General features: G+C 57.5%; 1 protein-coding gene across 5 annotated transcripts in view; it reads right to left on the reverse strand.

Moving 5' to 3' along the window:
- The window catches only part of SUN1 (Sad1 and UNC84 domain containing 1), a 44,215-nt gene that overhangs the window by 2,295 nt on the left and 23,414 nt on the right, over positions 1 to 18,506 (reverse strand). For 4 of the 5 annotated variants that reach the window (XM_090288709.1, XM_090288708.1, XM_090288710.1 and 1 more), the window contains exons 5-16: positions 18,364 to 18,390; positions 18,081 to 18,257; positions 10,630 to 10,723; positions 10,045 to 10,103; positions 9,762 to 9,898; positions 9,095 to 9,334; positions 6,533 to 6,619; positions 5,539 to 5,582; positions 4,137 to 4,272; positions 3,029 to 3,283; positions 2,450 to 2,534; positions 1,057 to 1,172 (exon numbers count right to left, since the gene is read on the reverse strand). In XM_090288709.1, the coding sequence (XP_090144835.1) occupies positions 1,057 to 1,172; positions 2,450 to 2,534; positions 3,029 to 3,283; positions 4,137 to 4,272; positions 5,539 to 5,582; positions 6,533 to 6,619; positions 9,095 to 9,334; positions 9,762 to 9,898; positions 10,045 to 10,103; positions 10,630 to 10,723; positions 18,081 to 18,257; positions 18,364 to 18,390 (1,457 nt within the window). Of the gene's footprint in view, positions 1 to 1,056; positions 1,173 to 2,449; positions 2,535 to 3,028; positions 3,284 to 4,136; positions 4,273 to 5,538; positions 5,583 to 6,532; positions 6,620 to 9,094; positions 9,335 to 9,761; positions 9,899 to 10,044; positions 10,104 to 10,629; positions 10,724 to 11,140; positions 11,240 to 12,302; positions 12,414 to 12,755; positions 12,837 to 13,396; positions 13,595 to 18,080; positions 18,258 to 18,363; positions 18,391 to 18,506 lie in introns of all 5 variants that reach the window. The other variant, XM_090288712.1, reaches the window with a different exon arrangement.

Here is an 18,506-nt window from a genome sequence, read left to right on the forward strand (position 1 = left end):
CACGCTGTCAGCACAGCAGAGGGAGTGGGAGGCACATGGGCTCCCTGCGGCCCCTCGGGGTGCTCTGTGCCGAGTGCCTCTCGTGAGGCACCCAGGGGTGTATCTCCAGCAAGTTCCACCACGTGGCTGCGCCCTCTCCCAGGAGGTCTGGCCTGAGCCCAGTCGGGGGAGCGGCTCGTGCCTGGGGGCTGCTCCTGGTGTCCTGCACAGCGCCCTTCCTGTGCAGCCACACCCGCTCCCGGGCTCTCCTGCCAGGCCAGCTCACAGCGGGGCTCCCTCTTGGAGCACAGCTGCCTCCTGACCACCAGGGGGCCACACTGCCGCCCCAGGCCCACAACAAAGGGCAGCGCAGGGCAGACCCACGGCCTGAGGCCGTGCGGAGCCCACATGCGTGTGCCAGGGCAAGGGCCTGCGGACCATGGTGACTGATCGTGCTGGGGACTTCGAGACGCCAGCTGGGCACCAAGGACAAGGCAATGGTTAGGACCTTGGAACCCAAAACCTGAAGTTCAGATTCTAACCTAATGCTCAACTTACAAATTCTTTTATATTGGACTTGTGGTTTTTAAGTGAAAGGAACTATTTATTATGTGGGTCTTTCGCATTAGAAAATTATTTAAATTTTCTTCCAAAATCATCATTACTCTAAAGCAGCATTTGAGTCTGAGGATTCAAGCCCTTCACCCTGCGGCCCTTTCAGGCTGCACCACCAGCGCGTCCCTGAGGCCCCACCCCAGCAGGCACGGGAGTGGGTGCCGTGTGCGGGGTGCCCTCCCGCCCTCTCGAGGTGGGAGCAAGCACAGCCCCGCTGCCCTGTAGGCCCGCAGCTGCGACAGCAATGCCAGCTCCCACCTCAGACAGGATGGGACGGTGGTGCCTTCACGGTGTTTCAGGGCGACCTCAGGGCGGGAGGGGACGGGCTGGTGCTGGTGGCACTGCCGCTTCTCAGTGTGGTGCTCGTTCTGCATGTCACTGAGCTGGGCACAGTGATGTGCACACTATTCTGTCTATGCCTTGTACTTCCGTAAAAAGCTAAACAGCGAGGGAGCCGCTCACCTGGATGACGACGCGGGGCGACTGGGAGAAGTACCACAGCGGGACGCCGAACAGGCTGATGAGCGCCGTCTTGGTCTCGTAAGTCTCGGAACAGCGCGTGCTCAGGACGCTGCCGCCTGGAAGCCGGAGTGGGTCTGCGTCAGTCTCTGACGCCAGCACTCGGCCAGCACTGTCACTGCTCGCCTCAGGCAGCGATTAGAGATGTTTTTAAAATCCTCAAGTTTGTGACTCGTACAGAGAAGCTTCCACATCAGAACCAGCCCCAGTCTTAACTCTGCTTTTTCCAAGCCAGTGTCAGGGGTGCGTGACTGCTTTCGGACACACGACTGTTACCCGCTGACGTTGGAGGAGCCTCAGACACTGGCTCCCCCTGCCCGCCCACCGGCACCTGTCAGGACAGTCACTAAACAAACTCTGGTTTTTGTTTTTAAAGAGAGCGCTGCGTCTGCCTGGGCGCCGCTGTCACTGGGCAGGTGCGGACGGAGGGCCAGTGGCACAGGCTGCGGGGGCGGGACGTGCCTGCGAACGCGCACAGGCTTCCAGCTGGGAAACAGGGAGGTTCTGGGCCCGGAGGGTGGTGAGCGCTGCACAACATGGTGAAAATACCACACACCCCCACCTGCACGGTCCCAGTGGTACTGTCACGTCAGTGAGTTGTGTCTCCGTGATAACAGAGAGGAAGCACTGAAAAGTGCAGTTTGTCCCTTCACAGGGGACGGGAAAGTTCTGGTCTTGGGTCTGCAGGCAGGGAGCACACAGCACTGAAGTGGCCACAGTGTTCTCTTCTATTTCTCCAAGGACCCAAGCTGGCGCCCCACCATCTATCCAGTGGGTTTGCATGGTTTCCTGACGGACACAGTGACCTGTGGGCAGTGTGGTCCCTGTGGGAGGCAGGCGTCTGAGGACCCTGCCGCTGCCTGGAGGAGCCGCATTCGTACCAAGCCCAAAGCCCCAGGAGCCTCTGCCTGTGCCCCTCACACCACCGACCCCTGTGCGGGCACAAAGCGGGGGCCACAGGAAAGCCCGTCTTCCTGCTGCTGCTGCTGCCACATGTGAAACACCTGATGCCTGTGACGCGCAGCTCTGGAGTGGGCCACCATGACACAGCAGCTGAAGAACCCAAAGGCCACTGAAATGCCCCCAAACTGGGATTTCGTGGACAGGCTTATACCCACACTTGCCGTGAGCACCGTCAGTACAGCCCCAGCCTTTGCAGGGGCGGCGCCAACCAAACCCTAAAGCTGGGACATGAGTGACTTGCCTGGAACGTGTTCCCTGGTTTCTGAAAGCTGGAACAGCTCCTTCCGGCTGGCGTGGGGCAGGCACTGGCCCCTAGTCTGCCCCTGAGAGCAGCTGACTGCTTTGCTCCGTAGTCAGAGGCCTACCGACTTACCGCCAGACTCCAGAGCGAAGTCCACCATGCCCGTCTTGTCCTGGGAATACAGCTTCAGCGCGTTGTTTACGATGACGCGCGCTTGCTGGACAAGGCGTGCGCAGGAGGGAACACCGAGCCCGGGGTTGGGGGAGACAAGGCTGTGTGTTAGCGGTGCAGTGGGTACGCACTATCGTCGCCTCTATCTTGGGGATAACAGGCATGGGGGATGTTCTGGCAGATCCAAACTTTGCTCTGCACCAGGTGGGGCCACCGGAGCCTGGTCACAAGGCTCACACTGCCTCTCCAGTCCCTGGGCCAAGAGCTCTCGGCTGCAGAAAATGGTGGCAAAGTGGGTTCAGAGCAGGGACAGTGCCTGGGAGGCTTTGGTCATTTCAGAAGGTATATGGCCCCAGGCAATGGGACCCCTGGGACAAGAAGATCAATAAAGTATCAAGTGCTCCCACATTGGTGCCACCGCCTCTCTGAGCCCGGCCTGTGCTGAGCACCGTCAATGTCACCCCCCCCGCCCCCCCACTGCTGGCGACCGTGGTCGTCACCTCCCCATGCCTGCTTCCACCTCCCTCGTGCTCCACCTACCGCTTCTGTGATCCCCGCGGCCCCCTGCTCGTGCACCGCGGACAGGATGGTGTCCGGGGTCGGCACCTGCTTGGTCACAGAAACGTGGTGGGTGATGTTCTGCAGGATCCGCAGCTCTAACTCCTGCAACACAGCCTGCAGGTCATCCTTGCTGACAAACTGAGAAGACAACTTCTGGAGCAGCCAGTCCAGGGAACCATCTTGCTGATCCTCAGAGAACAGGAGTTTGATGGTCTCTCTGACCTGGGCGTCGACCTAGTAAAATCATGAGCAAACAGAAGTCATTTTGGCTCTGTGCTCTGGTCACCATGGGTACCACAGAAGTGTCACCCAGCTCCTCAAAATCCGTCCTGTAAATGCCACATGAATTCCCCTTCTCATGAAATTTAAGAGGCCCTCCTGGCGCGCTGGAGTTGACTGGAGGGGAGGAAGGGCGCACAGCACAGACGGAGCATGTGCCCAGTGCAGCCACGCCTGCCCCGCCGTGGTCAGGGAGGCCTGTGGGTGAGGGGCCGAGAGGATGGAGCCCCTTGTCTTCCAGGGACATAAACAGGTTAAATGTAGCTATGTAACAGACATGTCCACCTGCACACGGCTGCGTACAGAACGCGTCCTGGGACTCCCGCAGGGCCTCTGACGCGGCTGCCGGCAGAGCTCTGGGACAGTCCACAGCTCGGACACACGGGCTCACGACCGCGGCCGACCATGGAGATGCCGGCACCTGCAGCCCAGCCCACCATGTGTCCCCCCTCAGCTCAGGCTCCCTGCACAGCAGGGACGTGCTTGTCCCCAGCCTACTGCCTGACTCTGACTTAGGTTGGGTTTTGCACACAAACGTCCGCTTTATCTGCTTTTAGCAGTCCTAGATGCCAGGACCTCCTCTTCTGCAGAAGGGCGAACGGGCTGCACCGCACGCCAGCGCGGGAAGGCCATGGTGTTAATATGGTATATGACCAGACGGGGAAATTTGGGAGAGTGGAAACTTTAATTGACTTTAAATGTTGCTTTAAATCTTTAAAATCTTCAAATATAGTAAAATAAAGTTTTTTAAAGGAAAGACAGTCTTCAACTTTCTATGACCAACCAAAATGTAACGGAGGAAACTTACTCTTTCATGGACAGTGTGGGCCTTCTCACAGCTGGCCTTCAGCGGCTGCCAGGCAGCCAGTTCCGACTTCAGGTGGCCTAGCTCGTGCTCCAGCTGCGTCACTGCGGACAGTAGGTGCTGCTCCTGCTCAGCCCCACTGGCAGTGAGGTGGTGGGGGGAATGCGGCAGCTCAGTGAACTTGTACAGGAGATGCCATCACAGCCCCAAGACGTCGCCTGCCCCACGTGCACATGGACTCCAATGCCACTCCCAAGCCCCAGTCCCAGGGGGTTTCCCAGGCTGGGAGGACATGGCCCAGCATGTCCTAACAGGGTGGATGGCTCTCCCAGGACCTCTGGGTATTCACACTCTCTCTTCTCAAAGGCAACAGAGTGCTTACCAGTGGCCATTACCAAGCTAACAGGAACTTTTCACGCTAATGGAAGGGATTGATGAACTAACAGTGTATGGTTTCAGGGTCAGCTTTGATTATTCTATTTTTGCACGGGAACTGCGTGATATGAAATACTGCAATGTTGTGGTAATCGCTGTTTACGGCAAATGCAGTTGCGGAGACACCAACAGCTCACGCTCAGAAAAGCACACTCCGGAGGAAACCTCCGAGGGTGCACGGATCAGCTCGTAAACATCAGACTTGTCTCTACTGACACAGGGGACGGGGGCGTGTGGAACAAGACCATCCCACGACGGGAGGCCTACGGGACACCCAGCAGCTGGGAGGTGACAGTGAAGGCTCACGTTCCTTGTCTGGTCCCCAGTCAAGTCTCAGGAACCACCGAGCCACGAAAGGCGAAGGTATAATACTCAGACAGACTGGGGACGTGTGTGGGTGGATTTAAGGCGTGAAGAGACAGGCCGCTCAAGGAGAGGGGCAGGCCACAGCGCCTGAGCGCCCACAGTGACGGGATGCGTGCAGGAGGGCACAGGGTGCAGCGAGGAGCCAAGTCCCCACTGCAGGAAGCTGCCGAGGGGCCAGGCAAACAGCTTAGAAGCGGCCCAGAGCTCCTGCTCCAAAGGTAACAGGCTGCAGCCTTGGGGCCAGTGGCCCGTTTCACAAGGCAGGGGTCTTGCCCACATGGTAAGGGCTGAGCTTTGGTGCCCATGGTGCTGGTGGAGCACCACAGAGTCCCCACCCCGACCGTGACGTGAGCCCGGTTCATCTGTGCCCTGAAGCCGTCCCTCCGAGCACGCCAGGCCACAGCAGGGGGAACCACTGCCCTCGGGGGTGCTGCGCAGAGAAGTGGCCAGTGACAAGCCCCTCAGACCATTCTGTCCTCAGGCGGCTCCAAAGGGCCGCCCGGGCAGACATGCAGCTGTGTGTCCCGCAGAGCCGGTCACCGCAGGGGCGGCAGCCCCCCCCCCCCACCCCCAGGCCCAGTGCCGCTCATGCAGCTTCTCCTACCTCGCTGTCCTCAGCTTGGTCTGTTCTAACTCCCTCTGGATGGCCTGGAAAGGATGAGAAACAGCCTGTTTACACAATTACATGCGAACTCTTCAAACACCAGACACTTGATTAACTAGATATAAAACCACGGATACTCATCTGGAGTTTTTCAGACCTGTTGACTGGCAGGTGAGTGATGTTTATTTTTGAAAATAAACTTTTAAAAGACAGATGACAGACACCGAGAACGTGCAGGAGTCACACAGGACAGCGTGAGGTGTTCTCAATGGAAGTGGCTCCTGGGCCGGCACCCGGGGCCTCTGGGCAGAGGCGTCAACGGCCAGCAAAGCACAAGGAAGCAACGAGCTCCCGCGGCAGGAACCCTCTGACTACAGGGTCTGCTCGCCGACGGAGCCGCCAGCACAGCCCAGACACACAGACTGCACCTGAGCACCGGTCTCGTCTTGTGGACGCAGGGAGGCCCCCCCGCAGCAGCACGAGGACATCTCACCAGCCAAGGGGCTGAACGCACCTGGCCTGACCCCGCCAGGGACACAGCCACCGACCTGAGGCCCCAGGGCTGCGCCATGCGGAATGCCCGCTCTGGCCTGCATGCAAACACCCTGCCCCCATCCTCTGCCTTTGCCAGCCAACATCTGAGAACAGACTTGCCCAACAGAAAGGTGATTTCTTCGGTCAAGGACTCGGTCCCTCCCTTCTCTGTCTAGAGACACCGTGACACTGGGGGCTATGGGACAGGCGAGGCAGAGTCCTGGTCACAGCCCTGCTTGGTGACCTGGGTGTAGGCCTCCCCCGCGAACCCAGTGAGTGGGGCACACTCAGGAGACCTCAAAGCAATGAGAGGGAACCCCCAGGGCACAAGGGGACAGGAGGACTCTTTCTTTATTTTCCTAAGGACAGCGGCAAATGCCCCGCAAGGTGTGAAAATGCGGCCTGGGCATGCTCTGCTCAGGAAAGCACTCTGCTGGGGGCCCCCTGCCCAGAAGGATACCTCAGACCTCTCCGTCAGTTTTCTAAGAATGTCTTCCAGGTTTGAGATGCGTGACTCATGATCGTGGTGGAAGGTCACAGGGTCAGTCTAGAAAAGAAAGAGGAGTGAACAAACGGTCCAGAAGGGTGAGCAGCAAGAGCACAATCACCTGGCAAGTTGTGTCTACACAGAGTGTGTCGGTCACAGCATCCTGGAGGGAGCTGCCCTCAGGAGCAGGGTCCCTGTCTTCACCACCCTCTGAGACCTGAGTTGCTGAACCGCCAAGAGCCGTCACAGCAAATGGGAGGTTCATCAAGAAGTCCTGTAGCCACCCGACAGCATCTGTGCAGACAGCCAGCCAGGACCATTTGCTCAGCAATACCCGCTGGGCACCCACTGGGTGGTGGTGCCAGCGGGACAGTCATGGAACACTATCTCCTCGACCTCCTCAGCCGGCTTGTGTTCCCGTGTCCCGTGGCGGGGGGCATTTACGAGGAATAAACCACACCCGGCTAGCACCCGTCAGGACCGCTGCCCTCAGAGGCACAAGTGACTCGGGGTGAAGGGCCGCGTCCCACTGGGCGGGGAGGGGATGACGGAGTCCCACGCGAGGGAAGCAGAGCACACAGCTTCTGTTCAATCCCTCCGACCCTTCAGCAGTGCTGAGAGGCTGGACTGCAGCAGGGCTATTAGCCACGCTCCCCGGGGGGCCTGGAAAAGTCACTGCCAGTTACATCCCCAGAGGGCAGCAAAGGACAAACCGTGGGCAGAGAACGGAGTCGTCCGTTCTGAATGACGACACCCCAGGTTGAAGGTAGAGGGGGTCGTACACATTTGCATGTGGGGACCTTCATTCCACTCCCACCTCCTCTCTCTCCAGAACGCAGGCACGACTGGTCAACATTCCCGTGAGAACCCCGAGCGCAGGGCTGCAAACCCGGGCGACACCACGACGGAGGAAGGGCCACCGAGCGCGCTCGGCCTCGGCCGCCCCGTCTGTCCAGCTGCAGAGCCAGCACAGCCTTGCGTCTGAGCCACCAGCCACGTGAGCCACCGCGCACCTGGAAGGCGGCCATGGCAGCTGAGAAATGACATTCTACTTACTTTAACTAATGCACGCAGCCACAGGCAACAGGGGCATACTCATTGGAAAAGGTGCCTGAGAACCATACAGGCTGCCAGCTCGGGGGGAAAGCCAGCAGACTGCCAGTCATCAGGTACTCGGATCCTCCACGTGGCTGCTCAGAAAAAGCCGGGCCTCGACCCACCTCAGGGTCGGGTCGCCCCCACCTCCTGCCAAGTGCAGGCAGGTCTCGGAGGCAGATCTGCACGAAGCTCACCGCACGCAGACCCCAAACAAAACAAGCACGGGCTGCAGAGAGCAAACTGCCGTCTGTTTTCTTTACAAGCAGCTGTGGCCCAGGCGGCCAGCTCAACGCCACCTTCTCTAGGGCACCACGCCTGGAGCACCGTGGCCGCGGCGGCGAGGTGGCCTTGTGTGGCCTCCGCTCAGAGCCGCTCCCAGGGGCCAGCGAGCCTCCTGGCCCCGCCCAGGCCAGGAAGCCTGTGCAGCAGCCACTGTCCCGCACGGACTGCAGCCTCCACAGCACAGCCTGGCGTGTTTGGTTTCGCCAAGGACAGGACTGCCAGCCCACTGTCCTCAAAACTGACGCGGCTTTCCTCAACTTCCAAACTGCTTTGATTTAAACGTTCTGCAGGGACAGAACCTGGCACCTGCGTCTCTCAGCCCTGCCCACGCCCAGGAGGGCAGAGGCAGCAGGAACACGGCGACGCTGCCCAGATGAGCTGGATCTCACAGAAGTCACCCACTGGTCGTGGCTGAGACCCCAGGGGCACCAGCGCGTCCTGAGGCGCAGAGCAGAGGCAGCGCGCGGAGTGGGCGTCCCTGTGGGACCGCTGCTGCCAGCACGGGAGCACATCTCAGGCCGAGCCGAGCCGAGCTGAGAAGAGACGCGTTCCCTCTTCAACTATCATTTAGCCCCAAGGAGGTGGGGAAGACAACGACTTAAACAAGCCACCAGCCAGTGGTCCATGTGACAGCGGGGTGGTGGGCACTGGCCCTGGCACGCAGGCCGGGTCAGCGGAGAGCAGGGCGAGGGTGGTGGCCACATGGGTCCTGGCCGGTGAGGCTGCTCCAGCTCAGGGACAGGGCTGCGTGTGGGCACGGAGAGCAGACCACGGTCACCCTGGATGGTGGTGTCGGCAGCAGGTGAGGACTGCGCCTTGACACAGACACCGGGGCAAAGCACATTGAAAGGGGTTAATCCAAGGTATATCCGCATCAAGTTATTTTGGAACAAAACGAACACGTTTTGAGGAAAGTGGGCCGAAGTTCCTTCCGTGAGAACAGCAAATAAACTGGACGCTTCCGTAGAGACCTGTGGCTCCACACGAGACAGCAGTGCTCCCGCTGCGTCCCCCCACCATGGGTACCCCCACGTGCGGATCCACTCCGGCAGGGCCCAACGCACCGCCGCCCCACCACGGCAGCACGACCGTGGCCCACACAGCACCTCCCCGCTCCCCAAGAAAACACGCCACTGGGGACCGCCCCCGCCTCACCTGAGCGCCCGGCAGCCCGCCGGCCCCGAGCTCCTTCAGGTGCTGCCCCACCATGCTTCTGACCAAGGACGACAGCCCGGCACCACCGTCGTCCACCTGGTCCACCCGCACTTGCAGTTTCTGCAGCGAGGCCGTCAGCTCTCTCAGCTTCTCGTCACGGCTCTGACACTGTCCGGACAGAGAGGCCACCTGCCTCTCGACCTCTCTCATCCAGTGCCAGGGGGAGGCCTCGGCGGCGCCCTGGAGCAGGAAGATGGCCCCACAGCAGCGCGGTGAGGCGCTGCACCGGCCCCAGCGCCGTCAGGGCGGGGTCAGTCACAGCCACCAAACCGAGTCTCGTGACTTGCGCACAGGAGGGAGATACCCGAGTGTGTGTGACTCGTGATCTTCCTGACGCGGCAGGCTAGGGGCAGCTTCGTTTCCTTCTTCATGCTTTCTATATTTCCCAATGTAATGAATGCCACTTTTCTTCAAATTAAAATGAACTGAGTGATGACATTACTTTAAAAATGCACTGTCTGAACTATTCCACAGCATTTAAGGAGCTGGGCGTTTAAAACTCTGTTCTAAAACAGGGAGCCCAACTGAACAGCCCTGTTCACAGCAGCGTGAGGCCCGGCCCTTGAGGACAGACCTGCAGTGCCGGGAGGAACGGGTGAGTGGTTACCTCTGGAGGCTGGGGCAGGGGAGCAGTGCCAGGCTTGACCGTGCCCATGAGCTCCTCAGTTGGGAGTGTGGGTATCCAGCGGAGCGTGGGCAGGAAGGCGAGGAGGCCACCCTGGCCCCACAGGGTGAGGCCCACACCTTGAAAGAGGAAAGTATCATAGCTGTGCGGGCGGCTCACATGCCACCTGACACCGAGGGGCTGAGGGGGCTTGGCCTGTTCCCTAATTCACACACGCGTGTGCACGTACTGATCGCCCAAAGTTACGACATCTGACTTAACTTACCTAGTAAACATAATAGTGGAATCAGCAAGATGAGAAACTTGCAAATATTTCGAAGGCACCTAGGAATCCAAAGAGAAACACCTAACTTGGAGGAAGCCTGAGGCTGGGCCCTCCATTTTTCTTCTCTCCCGACAATGTGGCCCAGAAGGGCCCCCACTAGGAATGGGAGGCCCGCAGTCCTGGGGATGCACTCAGTCACCTCGCTGAGGAGGACCTGCCTCTCCAGTGTAAGGCCCGGAAGCACCTTGGGCGCTGGCCTGCGGAGGTGGCCCATCGCCATGAGCGGAGTCACAGGGTCCGGCTCCCTGACCCCCTCCTCGCTGTGGCCCCTGCCCCCGCCCACCATAGTCTTCTTCAGGAATGGCACCAGCATCTCCTTCTCCCGGGACTGGTTTAAACATTAAGTACATAACAACACGGAAGCATTTTGTAAACTGTACAACGATGCATAAATGCAGGACGTTAACATACCAAGCTACAAAAACTATATAAACGTAAGATTACAAAACAGTAAATCAAGTCACAGCCATCAGCACGAAGTCAGCGCTTTAACACAGCCCACTGACGGGATGCTGGCCTCCTCACCTTGTAAGAAGAAACACGTTCAGCCACGAAATCAGAGTGACCAGCTGGTACCACCCGCTCCCCAGCCACCAGAGGACCCCAGCGGCCGCCTTCCCTGAAAGACAGAACACCAGGCAGTCTCAGGACCGCCAGGCTCCCAAACGAAGGCCAGGCGGAAGCAGCAGGAAGTTTGCCGACAGGTCCCTGGAAAGGAGACGAAGCGGCAGTGGGGGCGGCACACTGAGAGGCGCTGGCCTGCATGACGGGGATGCCCGCGCTCCCACGCAGGAACGCAGACAGGCCACAGGGCAGCCGGCATGCTCGTCAGATCACGGCGAGACCCGGCCGCAGCCCGCCCAGCGCAGCCCCGTAGTCCCCCCAGCAGACACAGAAAGCTCATGCACCCGAAGCCCAGCACAGCACGGCCCCACTGGCACCAAGTGTGGGGACCTAACGCCCAGGTCCGCTCTGGTGAGCCAGGCTGTTCCTGCCAGAGCCTCGCAGAGAGTGCACACACGGCCCAAGTGACCACCTGGAGCTGCTGCTGCCGACCCCAGGACCGACAGCGCGGCCTGCGCCACAGCCCGCCCTGCAGCTTCGGTCCTGTGCAGCATCCGTGTCGCGATGTGCCCTGTGACAGACAAGACGCAGGGGGAGGGCACACTCAAACACAGGCCCCTGGGACACCCACTCTCCGCAGCTACCATGTGAGACACACCTAAGCACGTGACTTTGCCTCAATGCTCTCCCGTCAGTAAGTCGCTGCCCTTCTCAAGAGGAACAAAAAGCAAACTGCACCAAGCCCATGCCAGAGGCTGGAATGAACTCAGGAGAGCCCGCGCTCGGCCTCAGCTGTTTCCACCCCTCCTGCCCGCATCGTCCCCACAAGCCCGCAGGCTGCCCTCGAGGCCAGCAGGGTTAGTTGGGGAAAAGGAGACACTTTAAAGCAGATAAAGCTCCAGACACCGGAGCTAATGAGTGTGCTCCGGGGCAACGACTCTCGGGACCCAGAGGAAAACCGTCTGCAGCTCCTGTGTTCCAGGGAGAAGCTCTGGAGTCACGCGGAGCCCTGGGTGCCAGAGCCGGTCGGGCAGCCCCCCTCACAGAGAACAGAAGCTGCCCTCGGAGCCGTTCGCTTCATTTCTCAGAGGGACTGCTGCGACGGACATGCTTGCGTCAGCCGCTGTGTGCGGACTCCTGAAGCTGCTCGGTCCAATGTGGCGGACGTGCAGGAAATGTGCGCTAAGAGAGCTAACTCGCTGTTCCATATTGATTAACACTTAGGAGATAGTTATTTTGGAAGCTCAGCTTTAAGAAAAACGCTGCCTAAAAAGGTACCCTTTTCCCAAGAAACGTGCAGGTTGAAACTGGAAGACAGCTATGTTTCCCCGTGCGTCTCCTGTGCAAAGGTTCAGGGTGCAGACAGCCGACCCTGCACACAGGGTGCGCCCGCCCTGGACGCCGGGGACAGCCTTTGCTGCACCTTCCACTGCACCTCAGCGAGTTCTTTCTCCACGCACCTAACTTACACTAAAGACACTCACAAAGAAGTGTTCAGGACAGAGAGTCTCCACATTTTAAACCAAAGTTCACGGGACTCCCGTCCATTCTTAACAAGTGCCCGCATTCAAAGGTGGACACGAGACAACGGGCATCTGTGGGGAACGTGACAGCAACGGACAAAATAGCGCAACCTGCACGGGAGAAGCCGGGCCGCACGGTCCCTGCTGCGCTTCCTGCCCCGGGGGACTGCGAGCGGGCGGCCGCGTGCATTTCCAGGCGCTCCGTCCCATGATAGTCGTCGCCTGCGGGGGTGGTGACAGCAGTTAATGGGACAGAGGCATCCACATACCTTGTCCATTTGAAAATGATGCTCATGATGACAGTTTGAAAAAACCAGGAAACTTGAGGAAGAAAAAGGGAAAAAAAAGCAAACGCTGTCTGGTGGCTGTCTGCCCCTCTTAGCCTTGACCTCAGCCAGAAGGCAGAGGAGCGATGCGCGCCTGTCGGGCAGGGATTCCAGGCAGCTGGCCCAGCCTACCCGCAGTGAGGTGCCCACACCCACCGAGGGTGAGGCCTGACAGGATAGCAGCCCAGGGCACCGACGCCTGGAGCACACCCGGCAAGTGAGGCGGAGCCGTACTTACACGAGTCCCCGTTCGCACGGAGGCGACCGTCCACACTGAGACACTCCTCCACTGCCGTCCTGCCACTGTGGTCGGCATGAGCTGCAACACAGGCAGGAGAGGCTCAGCAAGCCCAGCAAGCCCCAGCACGTCACAGGCCCTAGGGAGCTGCCAGCAGGGGACACGTGAGGCCAGCCACTTCCCGTCTCAGCACAGCTGGGGGTTCGCACAAGGCAGGTGAGGACAGATGACAGGGCTTGGGTAGGAAGAGATCTCCAAGTCCCAGCTGGCTGACACAGGACGCCCACCAACCCTGCAAAGGTGGGCCCGCTTATGTGTTCAAGACATCATTCTAAGTGCCACTCAAATAAACGGTTTTTGCTTAAAAAAATAAATCAGAAGTTGAGTATGTTAACTTTTTATTTAAAAAGTGACTTAAAAATACTGTTCAAACGCTGATCAACTGTCAGAAAATGGAACTGCATACAGCACCCCCACGAGCACCTTCATCGGCTCCTAGAGAAAGAGCCAAGCTCACGCCCGAGAGTCGGATTAAAGACCGCAGAGCAGAGAGGTGAATGTGCTACGCTGGAAAAGTAGTGTTTTCTCCACCGTGAAAGCATTATTTGGTGGGAAAAAGAGGAAAAAAATTATTTAAATACCTTTTGGTTCATGGCTTTTTGACTTATAGCTTTCTGATTCACGATCTTTTGATTCATAGCTTTTCAATTTGTAATTTTCTGATTCATAATTGAGCTTCATTAAAACCACTCGAAAGAGTTGGACTAAGAATGATGAGAAGGATGACGAAGCGTACGTGGCCAGCCACAGAGTCCTATCCATGTAGAAAGACACGCCGCCTATTGAAAAACCGTGAACATAGTTAATTCCCCCATCACGCCCGCATCTCTGCCCCGATAAGTCAGACAGCCCAATGACTTGTTTCAGGCCAAGTAGAGACAGCTTTTTAAACGGACACCAGAGACAACTCCTTGGAAAGCGCTGTGATGACAAGCGACACCCGCCCGGGCGACCCACGACGTCCTGCCAGGCAGAGCTGTCGACACCCGTCTCACCAGCAACCTTCACAGAACACCCAACTTGAGATGGGTTCACCCCGACACCGTTTCTGCACACACTGCCACACTCAGATATTGCGGAGCTCGCCCCTACCTGGCCAGGCTGCCTTGTCCTGCTCTGTCCCTGCCCTCAGGGCCCCAGCAAGGCCCAGCCCCCTCAAGGATGGCTGCCGCAGCCCTGGCCATGGAAACAGCAACAGTGACGTGACCTCCGGAGGCGTCCACTCGAGGATGGAACCGCTGGGCCAAGAGGACCTGGCCGCTTCTGCAGCTTGTTATTAGAGCCCAACCTTCAGAAGATATAATGAATCCCTGATCCTGTTTTTCTATGAACCTAAAACGTGTGGGGTGATGTTCTGTATAAATGTTCGTTCCTGGGGAAGTTTCTTCACCGAGTGGCGGACGGAGCAAGCTTGCTTCTGCACAGTCAGGTGCTCTGGGACCACCTGGGATGGGCTCGCCCACCCGGCTCACCTGGGAGGTGTCCTAAGCCCTGGCTTGGGCACTTCCTCTCAGTTCAACAAAGCCTCAGGGACTCAGAATGGATGGCAAGAAGCCAGCTAGGGTTGGGCTGTCTGAGCTGAAGTGATTTTAAAGAAATAAATTAGAGTCGAGTTGCCCTGGTGGGTATGGCTCAGTGGACTGAGCACCAGCCTGCGAACCGAAAGGTCATTGATTCGATCCCCAGTCAGGGCACAGGCCTGGGTTGAGGGCCACGTCCCCAGATGGGGGTGTGCAAGAGGCAACCGATCCATGTTTCCGTCCCTCTCTTTCCCTAAAAACATAAATAAAGTCTTTAGAAAAAATAAAGCTGCAGGCTGTTGGCGAGCGGGCACCCGTATGAGCAGAGCTGGTGTAGGGCTGCCCTGCTGCCCCGCACCCTCCGAATGGAGGCGGTAGAAACAGAAGTCGTTTACTAAGAGGTCAGGAGGGTCAGTCTTCACTGATGTTCAAAAGAACGCCAAAACCCCATTTTTCATCCACCAGACTGAAAAATTTGTGAGGTGCAAAAATTGGAAAAACTGGCAAGAGTCTGTGGACTGGGCCTCAGTCCGTGTCCACGCAGCGGCAACGCGAACGGGGCGAGTGTCTGGGGAGCTGACGGGAAGAACCTGTTTCTGTGCCTCATCCCTTCCTCCCAGCAGGGGCTGCAACAGGTTTTAAAAGACATTGGAAATGTTCACGATGGTTTCTCCAGGACAGTGACCCCCAGCTGTCACGCCGCTCGGCTCTGAAGCTGATCCCAAGGTCAGGGCCCCACCGTGTCTGGGGAGACTGAGCCCAGCTGCTCTCGGGCTGCAGATCCACGGCTCTGGTGGGTTCACTCCTCCAGACCCGGAGCCCGGGGTCCCAGATGGCATAAGGCAGCAGACACCCGGGTCCTCAGGCTGCTTCAATAAGCACAATTCTGCTCTAAGCCACCAAGACAACTGACAACTTTTCACCAAAACGATCCACTTTTCTAAGCTAATTTCCACATTTTACTGGGGGACAGTAAGTGTTGCCTAAGGAACAGAGTCAGCCGGGAGGAGTCAAGGTGTGGCCACGCCTCCCACCTCGCTTGCTGCTGAAGGGGACTCACTCACTCCTCCGACTCCTCCCACGAGGAGGACTCTGCACGGCACACACCCCAGCAGCACCTGCTCTGCAGGAGCTGCTTCACAGCTCAAGGAAAGGACTTCAAAGTCCGTTTAAGCCTTTTTGATATGAAGCAGAAAAGTCACGTTTTGTCAGCTTGAACCTCAGGAGGTTCAGAACAAGGAGCCCACCGGGCTCAGGTGGGTCCATGACCTTTACCCATCTCTTCGCCTTCCACCTGCCTGCCGCCGGGGAGAGGGACATGCACGCGCACAAGGAATCAGAGACACTGTTTCACGTGCACGCTGTTTATCAAGTGCATAAGCGGAAAACTTGAATGTCATTGGACTCTGATTAAATAAACTTAGATAAACCCGTGAATGCAATCATAGACAGACATGAAAAAGTTCCAATTAACACACAAAATGAAAAATGTTGCAAAACCATGTATGCACTGACAGCACTTCAGACAGAACGACATATTTCTCTAGAAAAATGTGCAAAACCCAGGTGTGGCTTGCATGGCACTATGTATGTATTAAATGCCATCAAATTGTACACTTTTTGGTCATGTGGATTTACCTCATTTCAAACAGCACAAGAGTTCACACTGAGCGCTTCCTACGTGCAGCGTGCCCTCCCGGAGGGAACTGGTGAGGACAGAGGGTGGGGGGGCCTCTCTGTGCTGCTGGTTAGATCTTACATGGGCACATGGTAAAAACAGAAAGGCAGGAACGGGAGAGCTCAGCTGTGCTTGCAGAGAGCTGTGTGCACCTCCATGAAGAAGCCACGCACCACCCACCACTCACGAGCATCACCCCGTCGTGCCCGGGAAACCTGGATGGCAGCCGGAGGGACAGCTCTTGCCAGGCGGTGGGTGGAGGCAGGTTTAGTGAATTTAATTTTCTCCCTCACACATCTCTGTGGTTTTCCAATGTTTTTCATAAAGACTTTACTCAAATAATTAGGAACAGACTTTTTAGGAATAATAGTTGGTTCTACAAGTCACTGTTCTAATCTAAAATAGCAAGGGGGGAGATAAGAGAAACCAAAAGCCAATAAAAATACAGCCTGTTATACCTGAAACATAAAATAATAGTAAATGTAAACTGTGATTAAAAAAGTAAACAACACGTGTGTAAAATATAAATATACATAACTTGTTTTCTCTTCAAAAACAATCAAGAGCACCCTGACCGGTGTGGCTCAGGGGGTTGGGCATCATCCCACAAACCGGAAGGTCGCCGGTTGGGTCAGGGCACAGGCCTGGGTTGTGGGCCAGGTCCCGGCTGGGGGCGCGTGAGGCAGCTGATGTCTCTTGCTCATGGATGTCTCCCTCCCTCTCTTTCTCCCTCCCTTCCCCTCACTCTAAAAAAAAGTCAAGAGCGATTAAAGTCAGGAAATTTAAGCGATGGATTTCCAGAGGCTACCTGAAATCCACACTGACGACGAAGTGGTTATTCCCAGTGTATAACATAGACAGAAGCGTGACCGCATGCAGAGGCCGCGGGAGAACAGTGCTCACGCCTCCTGAGCGTGAGCCCCGAGCCTCTACACTGAAGCTCACGCTGTGCTCCATGCAGCAGTGGCCTCAGTGCCCCCCGTCCACCCCCCAGGGCATCTTGAATGCTAAGCTCTGGCTGGAACTGCCTCCCGGGATCCTGGGGACAGCACCCTGCAGGCAAGATGCTGGCATGGTGTGCCAAGCCAGTTCCACGGGGTTTCCACAAGGGTCAGGGAGACCCTGGCCAGAGCTCAGAACAGAGGGAGCGCTGCAGCCCCCCTTTCTGCCTCCCTGTTGTGCTGTGTGACTGTGGACGGTGCCCACAACGCTGCCACAGCATCAGTGACTGCAACAAGACCCCTCAGTCCATCATGCCCACAGTGCAGAACACAGTGAACACACAGACATGGCCCTGTCCTCCCAGGACTTTCCCGCCCCATCATGCCCACGGACATGTGTGGCCTTCAGGGCTAGGCGGAGCGGCACTTGGGGGGAGCTCACCAGGATCCCAGGGTTTGGACATGAGGGGATGCACATTTGAAGCCCAGGGTTCCCTGGCCTGTCCATGCCACGTGTGAGCAGCAGACACAGGGCAGGAAGTAGCGACAGGCGCATGTGGAATGCCTGGCCGGCAGGGGCATCTCAGCTATGTAGTGGAACCTAGAGGGGGCCCACAGCTGCCACACGGCTCCAGAGCTCTCCCGAGGGCTCCACTCCCAGCGACTGCAGCCAGGACTCCAATGTCCACCTCGGCTTGCCCGTGGCCGTGACTGCATGCGGGGCCCAGAAAGTGGGAGCTGCCTCCCCAACAGGGCGGTGCTGTGCATCCCTGAACCCGCAGGTCCCGGGACAGCAGTGCTCTCCGGCAGGGCAGGCAGAAGCGCCACACAAGCTGCTCCTCTGGCGCCCGTGCGGGACTACAGCGCCATGTCCTAAGCGCAGGTCACAGAATTCCAGACACTCCCAGGGACAAACCACTAACCACAAAACACCAAACTTGAAAGAGGATGAGAAGGAGCAAAGCTAAATTTTGGTGTACTTCTTAAACTTTTACAGGGTAATTTTGAGTTCAAGCCAATGACTAGAAAAGGGCAGACATTGACACCCTGCCACCTGCCTGGTCTGTAAGACAAGGAACCACGGGATGTGAAGTCCTTCCCTGACTCTTCAGTGAGTGGAACTTACGTTTCTGACTGCGGTCCCTCGAGTACACCCTGGAGGTGGTGCTGTGGGAGAGGGCGTGCCCGGAGAGCGTGTCCTGGCCTGTGGACAGCAGGCTGCAGGCTCTGCACTGGTAGCCGTTGCTCTGGGCTGCATCTGCGGCCACGTCACCATTTCCCTGAGTGACAGCTTTTGTTCCACCTGAAGTTCCAAAAAGCAGAAGGGGTCCGTTTAGCACATCCTGTGATACCTAACGAAAACTTCTATCTGAAAAAGTAGGGGGACGATAAAGGACTGAAATCATTACCTTTAAGGTCTCCGTCATCATCAAGACCTAAAACACACACATAATTTTACAGTTGAGCTCAAGTTATCAAAACACAACAAAACTCAAAAAAGTAGAAATTACAATGGTTAATAAGTCAGCATTATGGCACTGGTCAAGATTTA

Source organism: Furipterus horrens, unplaced genomic scaffold (genome assembly GCF_987537825.1).
Source record: "Furipterus horrens unplaced genomic scaffold, mFurHor1.1.pri manual_scaffold_10, whole genome shotgun sequence".
In the NCBI taxonomy this organism is placed as follows: domain Eukaryota; kingdom Metazoa; phylum Chordata; class Mammalia; order Chiroptera; family Furipteridae; genus Furipterus; species Furipterus horrens.